Raw genomic sequence first — 21255 nt, forward strand, 5'->3', positions numbered from 1 at the left:
GGCAGCTGGTGCTTTTTACCATAAGGATGAAAAAGAATCTACTTAGTTTTATCAATATTTAATGATAGTTTGTTTAATCTAAACCGTTCGGAAATTTTGGCTAGTTCAATGTTCATGTTGCTAAAAAGTGTAAAAATGTTTTTATGAGAAAGAAATAAGTTAGAATCATCAGCAAACATAATCGTCATTAGGTTAGAAGCTTTTGGTAGATCATTAATGTATATTAGAAATAGGAGGGGTCCTAATATGGATCCTTGAGGAACTTCACATGAAATATAACAAATTAGATGATACGTTATCATCTGCATAAACAAATTGTTTCCGATTATTTAGGTAACTTTTAAGCCAAATTAATATATTTCCAGTAATTCCGTACCACTCCAACTTTTCAAAAAGAATTTTGTGATCAATAGTATCAAAAGTCAATGAAAACACCTAAGTAAATTGAGAATTTTCAAATGAATCAGATATATTTCTTGTAAATTGTAAAATGGCATGTTCAGTGGAATTGTTTTTTTGGAATCCATATTGATTGCTGTATAATAAATTGTTTATAGTAAGATGATTATAAATTTTATTGTACAAAATTCTTTCTAAAACTTTAGAGAATACAGAAAGTAGTGAAATTGAACGATAGTTACTTTTGTTCTCAATGTCACCACCTTTCAATATTGGTACGACTTTTGCTAATTTTAGAGCTTGTGGAAAAATTCCCTGTTTAATTGATATTGAAAAAATCTTAAAGAGTATATCTTTTAAAACATCAAATGAACTTATAATAATGTTGCCGTTAATACCATCAGGGCCTACTGCTTTGTTAGATTTCAACATTTTAAATGCAATTTCAAACTCTTCAAAAGATAATTCAAAAGAGTTCAAGTTAGAGTTTAGAGGGAAACATAGATCAATCATTAAAATGTTTGCTATAGGAATGTTTTTTGCAATATTTGGTCCTACAGACACAAAATATTTATTAAACTCTTCCGTAATTTGTCTTTTATCATATAAAAATTCATTATTATGTTTAACCATGTTTGGCAAAGGGTGAGATGTACTTTTTTTGCTGCCAGTAATTTCTCTTATTATAAACCAAGTGCGTTTAAAATTTAATTTATATTTATCTAGTAAATTTAAATAAAATTTTTTTTTTTTTTTTTTTTTTTTGAGGCTTTCAAAAAGTTTAGCGTAATTTTTATATATTATTTTATTTTCATTTGTTTTACATGTTAAGTAATTAATGTATAATTTTTGTTTAATTTTTGAAGACTTACGCAAACCCTTTGTAATCCAAGGCGATTTAATACTTTTAGCTTTGAGATTTAAATTAACTTCAGGGAAATTAGTGTCGTAAATATCATAGAAAGTTTTAAAAAAGAAATTATAAACTAAGTTTGGATTATCAGAGGCGTTAATAAAGCACCAATCAATTAAAGATAATTGTTCTGTAAAAGATTCAAGGTTTTTATTTGTAAAAATTCGCTTTTTGAAAACTCGTTTTTCATTAGGAAGTAATTTATTAACTATATTTATAGAAAAGAAACCAGGAAAATGATATGTCATTTTAAATTATGCCTTTTTTTAAGGATACGTTAAAAACATCAGTGGTTAAAATATTATCAATTAAAGAAGCACTTGATTGAGTAATTCTTGTTGATTTGCTAATCATATTAAAGTCGCTCTTTTTAAGTTGTAGCAAGCATATTTTCAGCTGACTCGACACTCCCAGAATCGAGTTTCATTAACTAAGAGAAAACAATATCTTCATTGTCAGTCATACGACAATGTCTTATTGCTTAGACATTGTCATATGACTGCCCACGATAATCTTTAATATCAATCTTGTGTAAATTTAAAAGTTTCAAATGCTTCTTAAACATATATTGTTTTGTATGTCTCTGTCTTTCATGAATGTTACAAATCTCTTAATAAGTGATTTTCATTTCAAGCTGCGTCAACGGTGATTGTTAAATCGTGATCTATCATCAACTAAAGTTTATTTTTCATTTTAACTTAATATTAACTACTTATGAACATAGGCTTAAAATTATTTTCAATATTATGTGCGGGCCTCTTACATACAAGCCCGAGGTTTTGGCCTAAAAATCCTTAAAGTAAATCCAGCACTGTATAGATCGGTTCTCCTGTCTCGCAACTATTATATATACTAAAGTACATTTTTTATCTAGTATTTTTAAATATTTTGTAATTTACTACTTTTCATAAATAAATTAATTAATATTGGTACGATGATGACGTCATTCGAGACATTCCGTCATCAAAGTGGAAATGGAACGAAATTATGGAATAAAATATTAACTAATGAACTTAAAACAATTTCTATGCTAAATGAGTTTAAGAATAAATTAAAGCAAAAACTACAGATGATCGACGTAGCGCTCAGCTTTTTCTGAAGTTTTAATGAGGCTTGAAAAAAAAAATATATATATATATATATATATAAAATTATGGTTTATAAGAATTATTCACATATTTAAAGGTATATGCTGGTGTAAAAGGAAAGCTTCAGGATTATGCGTATTTGCTTGCTTGCTTATTAGTAATATAGTTTCTTTGTACATTTTCCTTTTTTTCTTTTTTTAAAATTTTTCTTAACCAACACAAAAACAAAAAGTTAAAGTAGGACTTTAGGACCGATGATTTTTATTCTATAAAGTCTTTATAAAAATGTTTTATATTATATAGTGTTACGTTTTTAAATTTTTGTTGTCTTATATTTACGGTATAGACTAAGGGGCTTGGTGATAAGACCAATTATGTCTTCTTCTTGCCCCTGCTATTTGTATTTATATTATGCTTTACGACTTTAATAAATTTATATGGCAAAAAAAAAAAAAAAAAAAAAAAAAAAAAAAAAAAAAAAAAGTGCTGCCTGGTGCTGCCTGGTGCTTGTTTTTCTTGTTAAATTTTGATTTATGAATGAACAAATTCTAATTTAAATAGCAATATATAATTGAATAGCAATTTTTTACTTTTTTTAAAAAAAATTAAAAAATTTTTAAACAAATTAACTACCAACGAGGTTAAAAGCAATCACTTATTAAATTTAGAATTAACAGAAAGTAATAAAGGTAGTTAAAGACAAAGAATTCAAATATTTATTTACACTAGAGGTGCCACGAATAGTAACTTTTGCCAAATACCGAATATTCGGCTAGGTGGTTGACCAGAGCACTGAAGACGCTTAGTAATTTTGAGGGTTCCGACCTGCTTTTATTAAGTGCATATGTCAGCTACATTATTAGAACTTTTGTATCGTGTATGACTAAATCGTGTCACAACACGCATTATTTATTGACTGTTACATCAAAAATTTTAACTATAGTAATGTATAAAAGTATCTTACTCTTCAAACCATTCAAAATAGTTTCAAAATCAACTCAGGTATGTCGTTCATTTTAGAGGTAATTTCAGAAAATGCTAAAGATAGATCTCATGATTTTTTTCGATTGCCCGCCTTTTTTGTTTTTTTATTAAAAATTGTCAACATTTATTTATTTTAACAAACTTTTTTTAACATTTATTTATTATAACAAACTTTTTCACTTGTAATTTTTATTTCTTGTATCATATATTTGTATGAAGTTTGTCATAAAGAACAAACAAACAAACAAATAAACAAAAAAATATGACACAAATAACTCCTAACTTATTAAAAGTGGTAACTTCACGACAACCTAGATTTAAAGTCATGATTTAACTTGTCAATTAAACGGTTATCTTTTTAATTGATGCACGTTCCAAAACTAATTTCCTGAGATTAGTTAACACATCAAGCAAAATAAAATTTTTTAAAGGCTTTTAAAAAGATTGAGATGTGTAACACACATCGCAAACTTTTTTAATGAAAGATTAACCATTCTCAGTAAAAAATTAATTCTTCTCAGTGAAAGGCTACTTGACACCGATGAACCATCACCGGTGTTTATTAGCATCTGTAATGATTCATCTCCACATTGTAAGAAAAAGAAATGTAAATGAATCAATCAATTCAATTTCTACTGAAAACATATACACATATGAAGATTTGGAAAAGAAAAATCCAATTGCAAATGAAATTAGTTTTTACAGGAGCCTACTCGCCTAAATTAAACCGAAAACCCTTATAAGTGGTGGTCATTAAATAATTCTAAACATTTCTTATTATTTGCGGGTGGCAGTGTATATCGTGAATGGCTATTTTTGAAAGTATGTATAATTTTTGAGAAAAAGCGCAATTATTTGCTATCATCAAACGATGAACAGGTTTTTATCATAACTTACCGTCTATAGATTTTAAGCACCAAATATGCTAACTATTTGTTATAATAAAAAAATAGTTGTGTGTAATCCTTTTTAATAATATGGTATTCGGTATTCGCCTAAATAGTTTTCGATGTTCGATATTAAATATTTTTCAATAGATTAAATATTTTTGATATTATAAAATATCAAATAGTAAAATAAGTAGCCGAATAGGCAGAGTACCCAAAAGTAACCGAATATTTGTGGCATTTTTCTCTTTTGTTGCAATTAGGTCTGAAACAATGCACCCTTCCATAAATAAAAAAAATTAGATCAGGTGAGGGCAAGGTTTAGGATGAAGTCACGGATGGCCTGAAATAGGTTAAGACAAGGGTAAGATTTTTCTTACTTGGTAATTAACTCTAAACCTTAACCCAAGCCCTGACTCTCAAATTAAGTTTTCTTTTTTAAATGTGGAAGAGTGCGTCACACCATACATACTTATTAGAGATATATCTACCCATGTTCAGCCATATTTGTAACAAGCGCATAAAAAGCAAACAATTTAATATTTTACGCCGCTTAACTTAAGGGTTACTGAAAGTCTGATAATTTTATACCTTTTTTTTTTTTTTACAATTATTTTCGTTTTTTTACAATTCAAGTTTGTAGTATAAAAAAACTTACATTTTTTCAAAAACAAACAAGTTATAAATTGATGTATGCAAAAAGAAATTTAACTTATAAAAGTTAAATATTACAAATTTTTGTAAAATAACAATGTTATAGTTAAAAAAACGCGGGAAACTCGCTTGATGATAAGACAAGAAGGTCTTATTATCAAGAACCGCTGTGTAGCATTCATGTTTTTACAATATTAAGTTTTTCACAACAGTGTTTAAAACAAATGTTAAAAAAGTTAAAAATAAGCGTAATACAAAATGCACAGTATCAAAAACAAAAACAGACTGTCTAAGTTGTAATTAAAATAAAAATACAAAAAGTAATTTAAAAGAAATCATTAATAATATTTGTCTACTCTAAAATATTCTTTTTAATTAATATTTGAAGGCAGTTTATATTTTTTGCACGTGTATTATCTTTTGCTAAGATTTTATTCCAAATATGAGGAGCACGATATGAAATGTTAAATTGTTCATGCTTAGTTTTGCATACAGGTTCAAAAAAAGTGCCTGTTGTGTGCAAAATATATTTAAAGTTAGATTTTACTTCTTAGAGATCGTGAAAAATTAAAGGACATTGTTGAAATTTACTTTTGTACATGAGACATAAAATTTTAAATATGTTTAGCTCATATATTGTATAAATATGCTTTTTATGCTGTTATATGCACTAAGGTTAGAACGCTTTAGGTGGAAAAAAATTTCCAAAAATTACAATGGGGAACCGCCTAAATTGTACCTTGTTGACTAGAAAACCCCCTAAATTGTACCTTGTTGACTAGAAAATGATATCTATAAAATTTTAGCTCAATCGGACAATGCTAACCTGTACCTCATTGAGAATAAAATCTGGAAAAATTGGGAACTTGGGAAAGATTCGTAATTTTTTTACTGTAAAATGAAAACGGCTAAACCTATAAATGAGATGTCTCATTTTGTTTGCTAGGTTATTCCTTTTAAATTTCATTATCTTCACTTTTTAGCTACAACCAATAGTTTCTGAAATATTTAGATTTCTACATGTATACGTTAGAAAAGGGCTGAAAGCTTCCTGTTACGCAAAAATGCACAAAAACTTAATTACTGTTGTAAAAATACCTTTAAAATAAAATAATTTGTAATCTTTGTAAATTATTATTTGAAAGATAATTTAACAGATTTAATTCAAGCAATCTGTTTGCTTAAATTTAGTTAATTAGTTAAATAATTAATTTACAATTAATTAACTAATGTGTTAGATATTTTTTACTAGTGTTAAAAAATAGGACTAAATGAGGCTTTCGACCAATAAAGGGTAACAATAATTAATTAATTAATAATAAATATGTATTATTTTTATTAATTACTTGATTAATTTTAATTGTTACTTGTATTTTGTTTTATTGCTTTTTTATTGGGGAAAAATAATGAAATAGTATTCAATATTATTGTTATTTATGAATAAACAAATTTTTTATTTAAAAAAAAAAATTGTGTTTTTAATTTAGGGGTATTGTAAAAAAATGGTCTTGGTTTAACATTAGGTACAATTTATTCAATAGAAAGAAAAAAGAAACTTTTTTATAATAGAAGTAATCTTAAGACTACTAAAAGGGAGATACCAAGGCCCTTAATAATTGATGGGAGCATATTCTAATTAACTGTAAATAAAAAAGGGTCATTACATCTCTTCATTATCCCTAACAGATGAAGAAATCTAGTAGTCTCTTTGTTATTTCTTGTTGAAGTTTTGTTTTTATTCAGTAAACAGTTTTAACATTTTTATTCAAATCATTTATTTAGTGCTAAGTGAATTCAGTAAAGAAAGAAAAGATGGTTTTATCAAAATATACAGAGAGAAGTTCAAGACAAGCAGATAAAATTTATTTAATTGAAATGAAACTGCAACGGAGGATGAAAAGTTATTCTAACTCAAACAAAGAGAAAAAGGTTGCCCTAGTTGCATGAGAGGAGTTATTTTAAGTTTTTAAAAACTGAATGATGAGAGGAGCAAAATCAGCTATTTGAATCTATAATTATTGATTAGTATGAAAAAAAAATGTTATTATTATATTATAATTAATCATTTTATTAAGTTCATATATTCGTTTTTATATTTTTTAAAATTTGTTTTCTTCATTAATCACAACATTTCCACACAATATATATATATATATATATATATATATATATATATATATATATATATATATATATATATATATATAAATATATATATATAAAGGGAGGTTTATTTTGTACTTTTTTTTAGAAATTTCACTTGCTATGCCCTCGGATAGTTAGAAAATTACGTCAGAAAATTGAAACCATCATCCTTTTCTTTTATTTAGAAAAGTTCAGTAAAAACATCAGTTTAAATAAAAATTTATGTAACAATTGAGAAAAGAGTGATTTTATAACATTCCAGTTTTTTTTACGAGAACTAGTTTTATTTTTTAGCTCATTCCTCGTTTAAAATAAGAATGTTTTTGCCACATTACAGCAAATCGCTAACAAAAATTTATAATTGAAAACTAACTTCAAAAATATTTATTTGAAAATTTATTGGGTGGGAAAATGCCCCTGCTGCCCACCCGGTTGCTACGGGTCCGTATAATACATTACAGCAGCAACCAATGGTAGGAGAAGAAGGGAAGCAGAATCTGATCCCCAATTGTTAAAAGTAAATCTTTGAAGATAAAAAAATCTTGGAGCATATGAACAAAGTTAGATTGATAGCTCAATTAAAACCATTAGTTTTTTCTCATTTTTCTTTCAAATTTAATATTATAAAAATAAAGCACACAGCGCACTTAACTTTTCACCTAAATTTAACGCATTAACTGAGTTTTATACGACCTTATATTCCGATCTAGAGTTTAAGGTTTAAAAAACTATTTAGTTATCAAAAAACTCTCAACTCCATAGGAGTAGAGGTCCTGCAGCCCAGATCTACCTTCGATTCCTCCTAGATACAATCCAACAATAGTGCCAAATATTACCGAACGAAATAATAAATTTTTACAACAATTTATACTTGATTTGGGTAAAATAAAACTTTTTATAATAGTTAATAACAAGTATGTGCTTTTTAAATATTAGTATAAAATTTGTTATAATGATATGCATTATAACATATGGAATTTGGTGCGGCCGTGGCGCAGTGGTTAGAACGCTTGCTTTATAAGCAGGAGATCTAGGTTCGAAACGAGCTCTGGACATATTTTCGCGTCACGGTAAAGAAGGAGGCGTGAACTTCCTGGTTAAATGCACTTCCGCGGTGCTCTGTGACAAGACCGTTAGGACTTCTTGGGGCACCTAAAATAAAAAAAAATAAAATAAAAAAAAAATGTTTGAAGACAGTTAAAGCAATAAATATTTATGCATCATAATCTTTTTTAGAATTAAACTTTCTTCTTGTCATTCGGCTTTCTTTTAAATTACAGAAACGAGCTTTATAGCACGCTCAACAGACTGACTTTGTAATGGAAAGTCCCAGCCAAGCAAACTAGGATCTGGTTTGCATTCAATCATATTATGAAGTTCCTGACGAGATAAGCTCTTAGTAGCAGAAGGCTCATAGATTAGTTGGTAATCAGAAACTAGCTCTTTCCATGTATCACTTTCAATATTCAAATTTTCTATGTTAAAATTTTTTTTAACTCTAATGCTACCATAGATTTTATCAACTGGGACAGCTGAAGGATCGCCTCGACATTTTAACATCAGCCTAACTGCTTTAGTTCGTTCATCTTCCAAATCATCTACAAGAAAGGATAAAAAAAGGATTTCTGGCAGAAATAATAAGCATTTCTTAAAACAACAGTTAGTATAATGTCTTGCATAGGTTGGTTAAAGGTTTCTATTCTTTTCAATGTTGTATGTAAAATTCTTGGCCCTTCAGTTAAGTTTTTAGATTTCTTAATTTTGAATCGCGTAGGACGGTACTCTGTCTGTATGTACTTTATAATTTCTTTAAAAACTGGGATAGGTTGTTCGCAGTGACAGATCCAGGATTTTTTGTTGATAGAGATAGCTAACTTCCGGACATGGAGCAAACCCCAAACATTTGTATTTTTATACTTATGTCAAATAATGAGGCTGTGCGAAAAATTGAGACTGTGTAAAAAACTGAGATGACTGGAGGCTGAGAACAAAAAAGCCCATTGACTTCACCTCCCCCCTCCTTTATATGGTCATAATTTACATTATATGGTCATAATTTTCGAACGCTGAAATTATCTTTCAGCGTTCGAAAATTATGACCTTATAATAATGAAACACCCCTCAATTAGAGGGGATTACACATTTTTTATGGTCATAATTTTTGAACGCTGAGAGATAATACTATGAAACTTAAAATTAATTGATGAATAATTTAGAATAATACAAATAAAATTTTATGAACTTGTTGCTCCTAACGTTTGGGGTGGTGGGATTGGTGGCTGGGAACAAAAAGCCAAAGGGCTTTTTTGTTCCCAGCCTCCAATCATCTCAGTTTTTTACACAGTCTCATTATTTGACATAAGTACGAGCATACAAATGTTTGGAGTTTGTTCCATGTCTCGAAGTTAACTGTCTCAATCACCAAAAAATACTGGATCCGATAGAAAAAGTTAAATTCTCAACTAACCTTGATTTCTGGGGGACAAACACATGCAAAAAGTTTTTTAATGCAAAATAAATTTTTGCGTTTCACTTCATCAGTATAACAGGGAACTTCATCTAAATTACATGTGCTGGCAGATTTATCATAAAGGTTTTCCAATACACTATATGCAGCATATTGACGTCCTTTTTTTTGCATATGTTTTGACCAGTTTTAAATAAATTGACCCATTTTTTATCAATAGCAGTTTTGGGTTTACATTTAACCAAATGTTTACAAGTTCTTTTTGAGTTTTATCAACTACATCAAATTTGTTTTTAAATTTGGATTACACGAAATAAAAGTATTTATAAATGTCTCAATATGTTGGTAAAACACTAGCAGGAAAATCACCTTTTGAACCTTCTATGAGTTTTTTAGTAGTTTGTCGTGTTTTTGGAGCCATTTTATAACAAGTTTTAAAGCACAGCAATCTTCATTTATGTTTAACCACTTGTTTACTTAAAACGTTTTTTAAACAAATTTTTCCCGCGTTTGCAAAAAATTTTATTTGAATTGCGAATGTCGTAAAAAATGAAAAAATTTGTATTTATAAACCTTAATGCGAAAAAATTAATTCAACTTAGTTAAAAATTTTAATTAGTTCTTTATTAGCCTAAAAATCTCTTGCTGAGGGGACAGGTAAGTCGAATTCAATAATCGACCTCCCTTAATATATATATATATATATATATATATATATATATATATATATATATATATATATATATATATATATATATATATATATATATATATATATATATATATATATATATATATATATAAGAAATAAAAATAAAATGAACTTTCAATTAAAAGCAGTAATAGCTTTCCATCAATTAATGAGACTTCTAAATAACATAGCCTTTATTATTTTATGGTTATAATATATAAAAAAATATGTTCGCTTAATGTCAAATTTTAAAAAATGACTAAAAGTAGGAATATTAGTTTAGAAGAGTAATTTATTTATATAAATAGGAATAAAGGTCAAACCTAGGATATTTTTTAAATAATCCTAACTACCTTAAATTAATTACCCCGAAATTTTTTTAAATCACAGTAATGTGTTTTATTTTTTAGAATTAGAAAAGTCTGAATCTTTAGAAGGCATTATATCAGTATAGATGAAGAAGGATTTGAGAATAATGCCCAATGCACAGAGTAGACATAAAAACAGTAGATGATGAGCCTGACAATAAGAAGAAGAAATACATCCGAGGAGCTGAGGAAATTATTACCGAAAAGTTATCCTTATTATTGGATAGGTGTGCTATCTCAGACAGAGACGCAGCTCGAATTATAACTGCTACAATAGAAACTCTTGGGCGTGACTCTTAGAAATTAGTTTTGAGTAGGAGCATCACTTGCTTATGACGGAAAAAATGTAGAAAAAAGAGAGCAAACTCAAAGATTTATAAAATCAGATTTAAAAGGAGCTGTGCTACACTGGTATGGAAAGTTACTTCCAGATATTTTAAATGAAGAGAATGTCGAGATACTTGCTGTTTTGATAAGCTGCGGAGAAGAAAAGCAGTTAATTGTTAGAACAAAGTGCCAAAGTTAGAAAGTAGTGCTGGGAGTACTGTGGCAAAATCGGTTTATGCAGAACTTGAAGAGTAGGACACACTGTTGAAGCAATGTGTTTTGATACAACTGCCATAATTCAGGTCGTATTGAGGGTGCCGGTGTTATATTAGGGCAATTAATGGGAAAAAAGTTGCTATACCTTCCATGTCGCCACCACATTTTGGAAGTAACAATAAAAAAATGTTTTTGATTGTTCGGTAGGAAAGACAACACGCCCTCAACCTGGTACTTTAAAAAGGTTTCAAGCAGAATGACCGAAGATTGATAAGAAAAAATTTAATTTAAATAAGCCCTATTTTTTTTATTTCTTTTAGACTATAAATTAATTATTTAATTAATTAATTAGTTTTAAGAAAGCAGATTGCTTAAATTAAATCTGTTAAATTATTAAACAATAATTTACAAAGATTACAAATTGTTTTATTTTAAAGATACTTTTACAACAGTATTTAATTTTTTATGCATTTTTGCATAACAGGGAGATTTCAGCCCTTTTCTTATCTTCATATGCAAAAACCTCAATATTTCAAAAACTATTGGCTGTAGCTAAAAGGTGAAGATAGTGAAATTGAAAGGGAACAACATAGTGAACAAAATGAGACCCATATCACGTTTATAGGTTGAACCTGTTTTCATTTTAAAGTAAAATAAGGTACAAATTTTTCCTAAGTTCCCAATTTTACAGATTTCATTCTCAATGAGGCACGGGTTAGCATTGTTTGGAAAACTAAAAGTTGAAACAAATATCCGGAGTTCTAGATTTTTCTGGAAAAAGATAATCCCTGCTAACTAAGAGTAAAACTGTCATTATTACCCATCGTACGATTGATTTTTGATGTCACAAGATGTTGCCACAACTACATATTTTATAAAAAAATTTTCTAAAATTATCATCAATGAAAACGCAACAATTGAAGCATGGTCTGAAAAAATCACACATGTCGCCTTTTTTTACTTTTTGATTTTATTGTAAAAAATTTTCAAGTACCATAGTACTTTACGCCATCAACAAAAGGGTTTCACTGTCTGTAAAAACAACTCCCAAAAAAAAGACCAATTAGGACTTATTTCACATAGTTTCATTAAGTTTTTTTGTTGTTGTGTTAACACTAAGTGTTTATTAATAATTAATAAATACTTAGTGTTAACACCAAGTGTTTATTTATAAAAATGTCAGTAATTGACGTTTCATATTTTGTCAAAATAATAGGGTGAGCCGAGTGAGTTTCTTAAAGTTTAAATCATGTCCGACAGTAATGATATAATGAATATTGTGAGAAAGAATAAAAAAGAGAAAAGGCACGATTACATCAAAAACACCAAAATAAGAGAGCTTGCGAAAACGTTCAAGAGCGTTCATCTGGTCCTGACTGCAAATGCAGATTGTGTTGTTACAACAAAGTGACGTTGCAAGTGCGTATTGACACTATTAAACAAATAGATGCGTTTGACTCTAAAAATGAACAAGATTTGTATTTAATTGAATTGTTGTCGGATAAGAAAATAACTAGAAAAAGATTAAATACGAAAAATTCTACAGAAAATTCCTCGAAAAGTATCTTTGGTTATTGTATTGAACTGCGGGGGGAAAAAATTTATATCATTACATGAAATTACACCAAATCGACTTCGTAGATTAACAGATTTAAAGGTTTGTGATAAAAGACATAAGAGGAAAAAAGTTCTAATGAAATGCAAGAAGAAATTTGTTTAAAAAATATGTAAACGATATGGTACAATTTTTTTTGCAGTAATTATTCAGGAATAAAAGTTGAATATATTTTCTTCAAAAGATATTTTTAAGAAAATTTCAGTTTACGCTTTGGTTGTCCTCTAAACAGATTTTTGCAATAAATGCGAAGAGTTAAAGCTGCAAAATTAAGTCACCTTTACTCAATGAAAATGCTACAAAGGCTACTGTCGTAGAATTAACGGTCCACAAAAAGAGAGCCACAAAATTTTACTAAGAAATAAAAACATTAAAAAAATATCAATGATTTAACTGCTATATTACCATTTGACTTTATGCAAAATTTAGCCCTTCTAAAAATTCCTGTCAAAATATTTTATGCAAGACAGCTATGAATTTTTAAACTTTCATAATGTTTAAAGTGAACGAGCAAAGTTTTTCATATCCATTAAGGGCATGGGGAAAGTCTCTGGACGAGGTTTTCACATTCTTGCTTGATTATATGAAGAACAAATCGCCACCAACAGTAAAGAACCTTATTTTATTTAGTGATTCAAGTGGTAGATAGAACAAAAAGCATGCATCAACAAGAATTTTAAAAAATTTGTCAGATAACAAGGTCTTTCAAAGCATCACGCATAATTTTCCAATCAAGATTCATTTATTTTTACCCTGTCATTCAAACTTTGGAAATATAAAAAGGTTGATCCGTCGTTTCAATCAAGTGTACTTGCTGAGTAATATGCGGAGCTCATCATTGGAGCAAAGTAAAATCAATAAATATTCTGTAAAGATGATTAATGAACCTGTTTTCCCATCAGAAAAGGCATATTTATCTGCTAAAGTGCCTATCAATAGTAAAAAAATTGCTGATTTGAAAAAACTTAAAATATGTTGTTGAGTACGAAGACTTTTGTAGTAACATTTTCAAGTGGCCAACTACCGAAGCAAACGACAGCCCTACAAATGTTAAAGAGTGGAGTTTGTATACTATATACTTTGTTTCATTCTTTATTACTATCTTGTAAACAATTTTCATACTTTTGCATTCAGTAATAAACTTGTTAAGTTCAAAAAAATGTTGTACTTTTCGTTTGAAATTAGTGATGGTCAACAAAAACCACACATGTGCTATTTATAAAATAAAATATATAAAAATAATAATAATAACAGCAAATTTGCTTGCAAGAAGGACTATTAAGACTTTAAAAATAAAACAGAACTTGTAGCAATTTGCTTTAAGTTAAGAAATAGAAAGGATTTATTTGATATACCGAGAATGTCGATTTTGTGAACCGTGTGGTTTTTGCATATCACGATTCAATCGATGAAATCATTTAAATTAGAGCCAAGTTCTCATATCATTCTCATATCTTCTATTGCAGCATTTCTCGTAATTTATTTGGCAACTGATTTAAAAGTGCCATAAGATATAATAATGCAACAAAAGGTATATTTGGATAATGATTGTGACATGTTCATTATAGAGGTAAACATCAACATTGCTTCTAGTTCTTTGCTAATCTTCCCTGAATAGAATAATATGTCCATTAATTTATTTACTATTTATACCAGGAATGTTTTGTTTAACATCAGTGGAAGAAAAAATGAACTTCAAATATACAACCATTGAAAAGTTTCTAAAAACATAGAAAACTGTTAAAGTGGTACACCCCCATTAATTTTTAAATTTTTTAAGAAAAAATTAGTTTTTTAAAAATTAATATTTTTGGTCCATAGAACATATTCATGACTTTTTTAAAAATAAAATAAACAAAAAAGCACGAAAAAGTATGCGCTTCGGCCATCAAAGGATTTTGAGATCCACCACAACGCCATTGCAACGCATTTTTAAACCAGAAAATTTCAACCTGTTCAAGTTCCCAAACAACAATATCTTATTCACACCTCAGCTCCTTCCTTATCATCTGCTCCATTTTAGTGAATGTTTTTTATGGGCTCATGCTTTAGTTTTTTTGATTTTGGTCAAATTGTTTAATGGTGTTATTTACATTTATAATTTATTTCATTGAAATATCATTTTTTCTCAGATTATTTCTTCTTTTATTTGTCATTATTTACTTTTCAACTTGCTATAACTAACATAATCGGTTAAATCAGGGGTGGCCTCAGCATTTTTTGGTCTTCGAGATATATAACCGCCAAAATGGCAGTTATATATCTCGAAGACCAAAAAATGCTGGGGCTACCAAATCCTGCCCCAAAAGTGAGAGCAACAAGAAATATTTTTTGAACTATTTTCGACTAGACTTATATTCATCAATAAATTTTAAATTTTATAGTAAAATATTTTAGCGTTCAAAAAATAGGACCATATAAAGTTTAAACCCCCCTCAATTTGAGGGGGTTGCAAATTTTATAATTTGCAACCCCCTCAAATTGAGGGGGGTTTAAACTTATTATATGGTCTAAATAAATACTAGGGTTTCTATACCACACAGTAATACAAAAAGTCATCCGCATGCAAGAGACATTTTATGTGTGGCAAACCGTGGTAGTAGACCAGTTTAATAAGATGTTCAAAGAGTGAAACATATACAAAAAAAGTCATATGCTGGTAAAAATTTTATTTTATTTGAAAAACTAAGTAGTTCATTTGATGCAAATTGTATTTTTTTTGTCTAATTTTTTCAACAGCGGGTCTCTGTGACAAGACTTGATGGCCTACTTTGAGTAACCGTGTTCTTTATTTTTATTCTTTATTTTTTAACGATATCTTCACTTGAAGCTTTTATTATGCATTTATTTGTATTTGTATTTTTAATATTGTATTAAATAATAAAAAAGAAGAAAAAAAAAGTTAATAAAAAACATAAGACTTGTAATTTGATTGTATATTGGGTGGAAGGAGTTGATTAAGCTCTTTTTTGATTTTTTTATCCACTTGTTTCTGGTCTTATAAATTACTAACTGTTTTTTCAAAACGTTGTTTTATATTTGCAACTTTCGTTTTTTATATTCGCATTTTAAGATATTTTTACAACGAGCCACATAAAGGTAAGTACCAATGTGGTTGTGATAGTGCTGTTACTAAGAGGTATATATATATTGGAGGCGTGTGCAACTAAGAAGTACATATGTTGGAGGCATGTTTAAGCTCTCAGAATAACTGTAGGTTAACAAAGGATATCAAGATAGGCGTAATGTTTTTTACGGAGGTTCAAAAGCCTTATTTAAGGTTCATTGATAACAAGATAATGTATATTAGTTTTATCTATTCAGTTTTATGCAACAACAATGGACTGACTTTACAAGAATGCTTGAATTATGTTAAAGGGAAAAACATTTTGTTTTTAGTATTGGAATTCGTTTCTGGTTTATCAGAAATAAAATCGTTTGAAGGTGGTAAAATATTTAAAGCCAATAGAAGTTACAAGAAACAGAAAGATAGATGTTTTAACACTGGTGTCTACTGCAGTGAGTCGCCGTGACTTTTTTTTTTTTTAATATTTTAGCTGACCTCCAAAACCATTGAAATAAAAAAAGCTTACAGTACTTAAAACAAATATTAAAAGTTCATAATTGAAGAAACACGACATCAAACAACACCAGAAAAAGTTCTTTCTAAATAGAAAACAATGAAAGATTAAAAAAATCTAAAGTCATTTAGTCTTATTGAATACCTTAGCGAATTTTATTTTAAGTAGATTGTCCAAACAATAACCGCAAGACTTGCTTTAAAAACCTGAGCAAGTTGAATTTATCGAGAACTTAACGTAAAAATCAGTAGAAGACGTATTTGTAACACTAAAAATTTATTCGACGAGATTTTAGCTAATATTGAAACGCTTAATAATGTTGAAGTTGAGCAGTTTGTTTTTGTAGCAAAGAGATATGAAAACCAATAAAATTGTTGGAAAAATAACTACTTGATGAATAATGATAATATGCTTATCAACTTCATGGTTATATAGAATAAAACTTTTTATTGGCTACACCCTGAACACGAATTTGCTGAAAGCAAGTGTAGCATCCATAAGATTTTAAATATTCTTAGCAAGAATATATGCGAGATAAGAGAGAATATATGAAGCAATTTATTTTTACCATAGCCGACATGGAAGTGATAAACAAATGTGGTAGAGAATAAAATATTATTTTTTATTATAGATTCATTTTTAAATTTCATTGTGTTTTTTATTTTGTGCTTTTTTTTATGTCAAAGGTTTTGTGAATTAAAGATGTCTGCATTTAGAAACAAACACCCTTTTGAGTATTTTAATTTGTTAAAAGTATTTAGTTAGAGAAATCGTTTTCAAAAACTATACTTCAATAGCTCGTTGAAAGCTTGGTACTACCCTGTTAAAATGAGCACAAAAAAACAAAAAATTCTTTAAATTCTAACAGTTTGAACATCCTAAATCACAAGAACCACTTTTTTTTTTTTACTTTTCTGCAAAAGATAACAAAAAGTCCTAAAATTTGTATTCAAAGGCAACAAGGTTATTTTTGAATCCCTAGCAACGGCCTTAACAACTATGCCTGTATATGTGTTTGCCCTATTTTCAAAATATTTTCATTGTAATAGTAATAGTAATATATATTTAAATAAGTCTTTTTAGATAACATGACAAATAATTAAAAAACAAACAAACAAAACCAACAAATTATACAAAAAATTATGGTTTGTGAAATATAAACTTTAAGTAAAAAAAAAGCATTTGTTATTTTCATAGCAAGTTGATTTCATAGTGAGTTGATATCAAAATTGAGAAAAAGAGAAAAAAGATTGCTTTCATTTAATTAAAGTTTACATCTATGACAAATAGTATCTAAAAAGCCAATATTTGTAGCTGCTAAAGCACGAATTATTTAATAAACATGCAGCTTATCTTTAGCAAAAGATGTACTGTTTGCAGCTGTAGAAAAAAAATACTTGTCAATTCTATTCTTAAATACGTTGAATGACGGAGCCTTTTTGCATGCTAACGGCTAGTTATTTCAATAATTGACAATACAATTTGTAAAAAAATTGTGACGAGCATTATTATATGTGAATTCACACATTAGGACGTTGAAAGATGATCTGCGAATTGGTGGGTTATGCCAATTGATAATCTCAAAACCGTTTTCTTGCTTAAACTGTTGGATCAAGTCGTCACGTCTCCTGCGAGTTTCCAAAGTAGTAAAATTGAGCCGCCGACACCTTCAGCATAAGGTAATCCTATTAAATCATGAGGTACTTTTGTTGCTTTGAGCTAAATTTTTTCAATTTCTTTGATGTCACCTTTTAAGTAAGGAAACCATACCGGAACAGCGAATTCCAAATGCGGCCTAACATAAGTAGTGTACAATTTACTCCAAAGCTTCATATCTCTTGATCTAAATGTTTTTTTATAATAGACCAAGTATCATATTTGCTTTACGTGTAGCAGCCTGTATGTGTTGATTGCATTTTAGATTATTAGATACAAAGATACCGAGGTCTCTCTCAATATCCGTTGCCTCAAGAGTAAGTGATGTATTTTCATCATTTATTACATATTCATAATTATTATTTCCATAACCAAGGTGCATAACTTTACATTTTGGAACACTTAATTCGATTAGCCATTTCTTGGACCATTCTGTGACAATGTTTAAGTTGTGTTATAGGATCAGGCGATCAGTATCGTGAAACTCAGGTCTTATTTCTTGTAACAGTTTAGAGTCGTCAGCATAGATTTTATGAACTGTTCGTTAAGTCATTTATATAAATGATAAATAATGTTGTTCACCTAAAACAGTTCGTTGTTTTCTACTAATTAAAAATGACTCAATTCATTTAAAAACATTGCCATTAATCGCATATACTTTTAATTTATGAAGTAGTCTACGGTGAGAAACTTTATCAAGCGCTTTCACGAAGTCCAAAAATGCAATATCGATAAAATTTCTTTTACTTAACGCTTTCGTGATGTAGTCGACACTCTCCAATAAGTTAGACGTGCATCTTTTTTTGGACATAAATCCATGTTGATTATGTGAGATGCAGTTCGTTTTTTCAAGATATTTAGCTATTTTTCCCTGATAATCTTTTCCATTACTTTACATGGAACTGATGTGATAGACACTGGTCTATAATTAGCGACATCAAGACGACTTCCTTTTTTAAACAACGGTGTGACGTGTGACTGTTTCCAAGCTGTAGGTGTTTAGCCTTCGGACAGTGCTTTATTATAAAGTAAAGTAAGAGGGTTAGTCATTTAAGCTGCGCATTCTTTATTCATTTATTGGTATTGTAGAAAGCTTATTTTGAGACAACAAAAGATTTAAGGTGGCTGATCATATTTTTCTAGTCAGTTTCGATGTTTTTTAAACAGAGATTTTTTTAGTGTAAGACTTTATTTTAAAAACTGTTTTTCTCAGAGTAATATTTTTCAAATATTTTTTAACTAGAATAATATTAGCAGAAACTTTCTATTCTTTTTCTTTGAAACTTTCAGTTTGTTCATTTATATTGTAGAAAGGGGTGGAAGTAGAATAATCAAAAAATATTTATTTTTTTGACCAGAATTTAAAATTTTGCATACCCCACAGACCATTTTTTATGATTTTTACAGGCTTTTACTTTGGCTCAGTTTTTAAAAAAAAATTCTATTAAGGCCCCTCCACCAAACATTTAGCTGTATGTTTGTAAAATTTAAAACTTTAATCTCAAATATTACTCAAGTTATTTATGTTCATGTAACTGCATTTTTATTGCTAATTTTTTGTCGACTCAGCATTTTTTTGTGACAAATAAGTAAAAAAAATGGTGTTTTTTATATTCAGTTTTTTAACTACTATCGAAAAATGTTTACACTAAATGCATTTTGTTATCATGCTTTGTCTTTAGTTAAATCTTTCGACGTTTTGATACTTTCTTTTAAAAACTCATAGTTTTTATTAAAAATTTAAATCTACGTATTTTTAAATAATGTCGAATGTTAATTAAAAACTCTATATATTATAATTCACATTGCAGTTCGTGCATGTCTCTCCCTTAATTATAGTTCATGTTGCATGTCTCTCCCTTAATTATAGTTCATGTTGCATGTCTCTCCCTTAATTATAGTTCATGTTGTATGTCTCTCCCTTAATTATAGTTCATGTTGCATGTCTCTACACTCCCTTAATTATAGTTCATGTTGCTGTTTTAAAAACTAAAAAAGTAGAAAAAAATAGTTGGCCCTTAAAATGTTAAAGACAAACAAAAAAATGTAAACCAACAATGAAATTTAGCAGGAAGTCAATAAAAACAGAAATATTTGAACCATTCTGTTTAAATTTTGTTTAGCATGTTCAAATATATTGAAAAATTTTATGTTTTTAACTTGTATATTTCTTTGTGTATGCGCGGGTCATCCGGGGGACGCCCGTTACACGTCTCACGGACGTGAGAGCCCACTAGGAAGGCTATAGAAAATGTTGTTTTTTTACTACTTTATCTTGATTGGCAAGCAATACTCGACGAATCCTAAAACAAAACGAAATGAAGTTTAAACAATAAGTTTAAACATCAAAAATTTTAATTACAAAAAATATTTCAAAATGTATAAATAGCTTTAATAAAAAATTACAATAAAATAGTTTAATCAGAAAAAGTAAAAAAACATTAAGTGAAAAATTATCAGAAGAAAAGCAATCTTTGGATAATTTCAGCACTCCACCGCGGTAGGCATTCTTAACAGCAAGCAACTAAACTCGACATCCTCATCTTTGGATAGTTCTCATCTTGTTTAAGGGTTTGTTTATCACAGAATGTTCCTTTCTTTTTAACAAAAAATTGTTTTTTAAATAAGGTTTAAATATTTTAAATAAGTTTTTTAAATAAAATAGTTTGTTGAATTTGAAAAAAGTTATATTTCTTGGTTTACCTGTTTTTTAACCGTTGAACATAATGGGCATACCGGGTTGTTTTTAATGTTTTAAAATACAATTAAAAACTTCTGATTAAAATTAATTTTTTATAAAACCATCTTAATGCAATACTGCTCAAGAGACTAGCTTGAAACCCAAGTTTTCCACACGCCATTGTATAATTTCGGATCTGCGAGAGGATCTCGAAAAGTGTTTCGACGAGATTCTACCATGCTTTTATTATAGAAATTTAATCGCTCTAACATAAACTGATAAATGTGTGGATTTGAAGCCGATAAATCAGTGTATTCACAAGGATCATACTTGATGTTAAATAAACAAAGTTTTCCATCCTTTTTATCACAACTTCTAGGCAAAAGTGGAGGAGGGGGACACTTAACATCATACTCTTCAATTTCATTACTGACTTCTGGTGGGGGATACCAGCCATCATAAAAATTGTCTTAAAAAAACAACAAAAAAGCAAATTTAATAACAAAAAGAGAGACTAAAATAAATACAAAAATTAAATGAAATAAATACACAGAGACTACTCGGTATTCGAAAACTTCCAGATA

The 21255-nt window shown here is 28.5% G+C and overlaps 1 protein-coding gene across 1 annotated transcript in view; it reads right to left on the reverse strand.

Moving 5' to 3' along the window:
* Nucleotides 1-20315: 20315 nt before the first annotated feature.
* LOC101237246 (arylsulfatase B) overlaps nucleotides 20316-21255 on the reverse strand; it is a 58353-nt gene continuing 57413 nt past the window's right edge. Inside the window, exon 8 of the mRNA XM_065792508.1 lies at nucleotides 20316-21140. Coding sequence (XP_065648580.1) covers nucleotides 20821-21140 — 320 coding nt within the window. The 3' untranslated portion in view covers nucleotides 20316-20820. The remainder of the gene's footprint in view (nucleotides 21141-21255) is intronic.

The sequence above is a fragment of the Hydra vulgaris genome, chromosome 03 (genome assembly GCF_038396675.1).
Source record: "Hydra vulgaris chromosome 03, alternate assembly HydraT2T_AEP".
NCBI lineage: Eukaryota > Metazoa > Cnidaria > Hydrozoa > Anthoathecata > Hydridae > Hydra > Hydra vulgaris.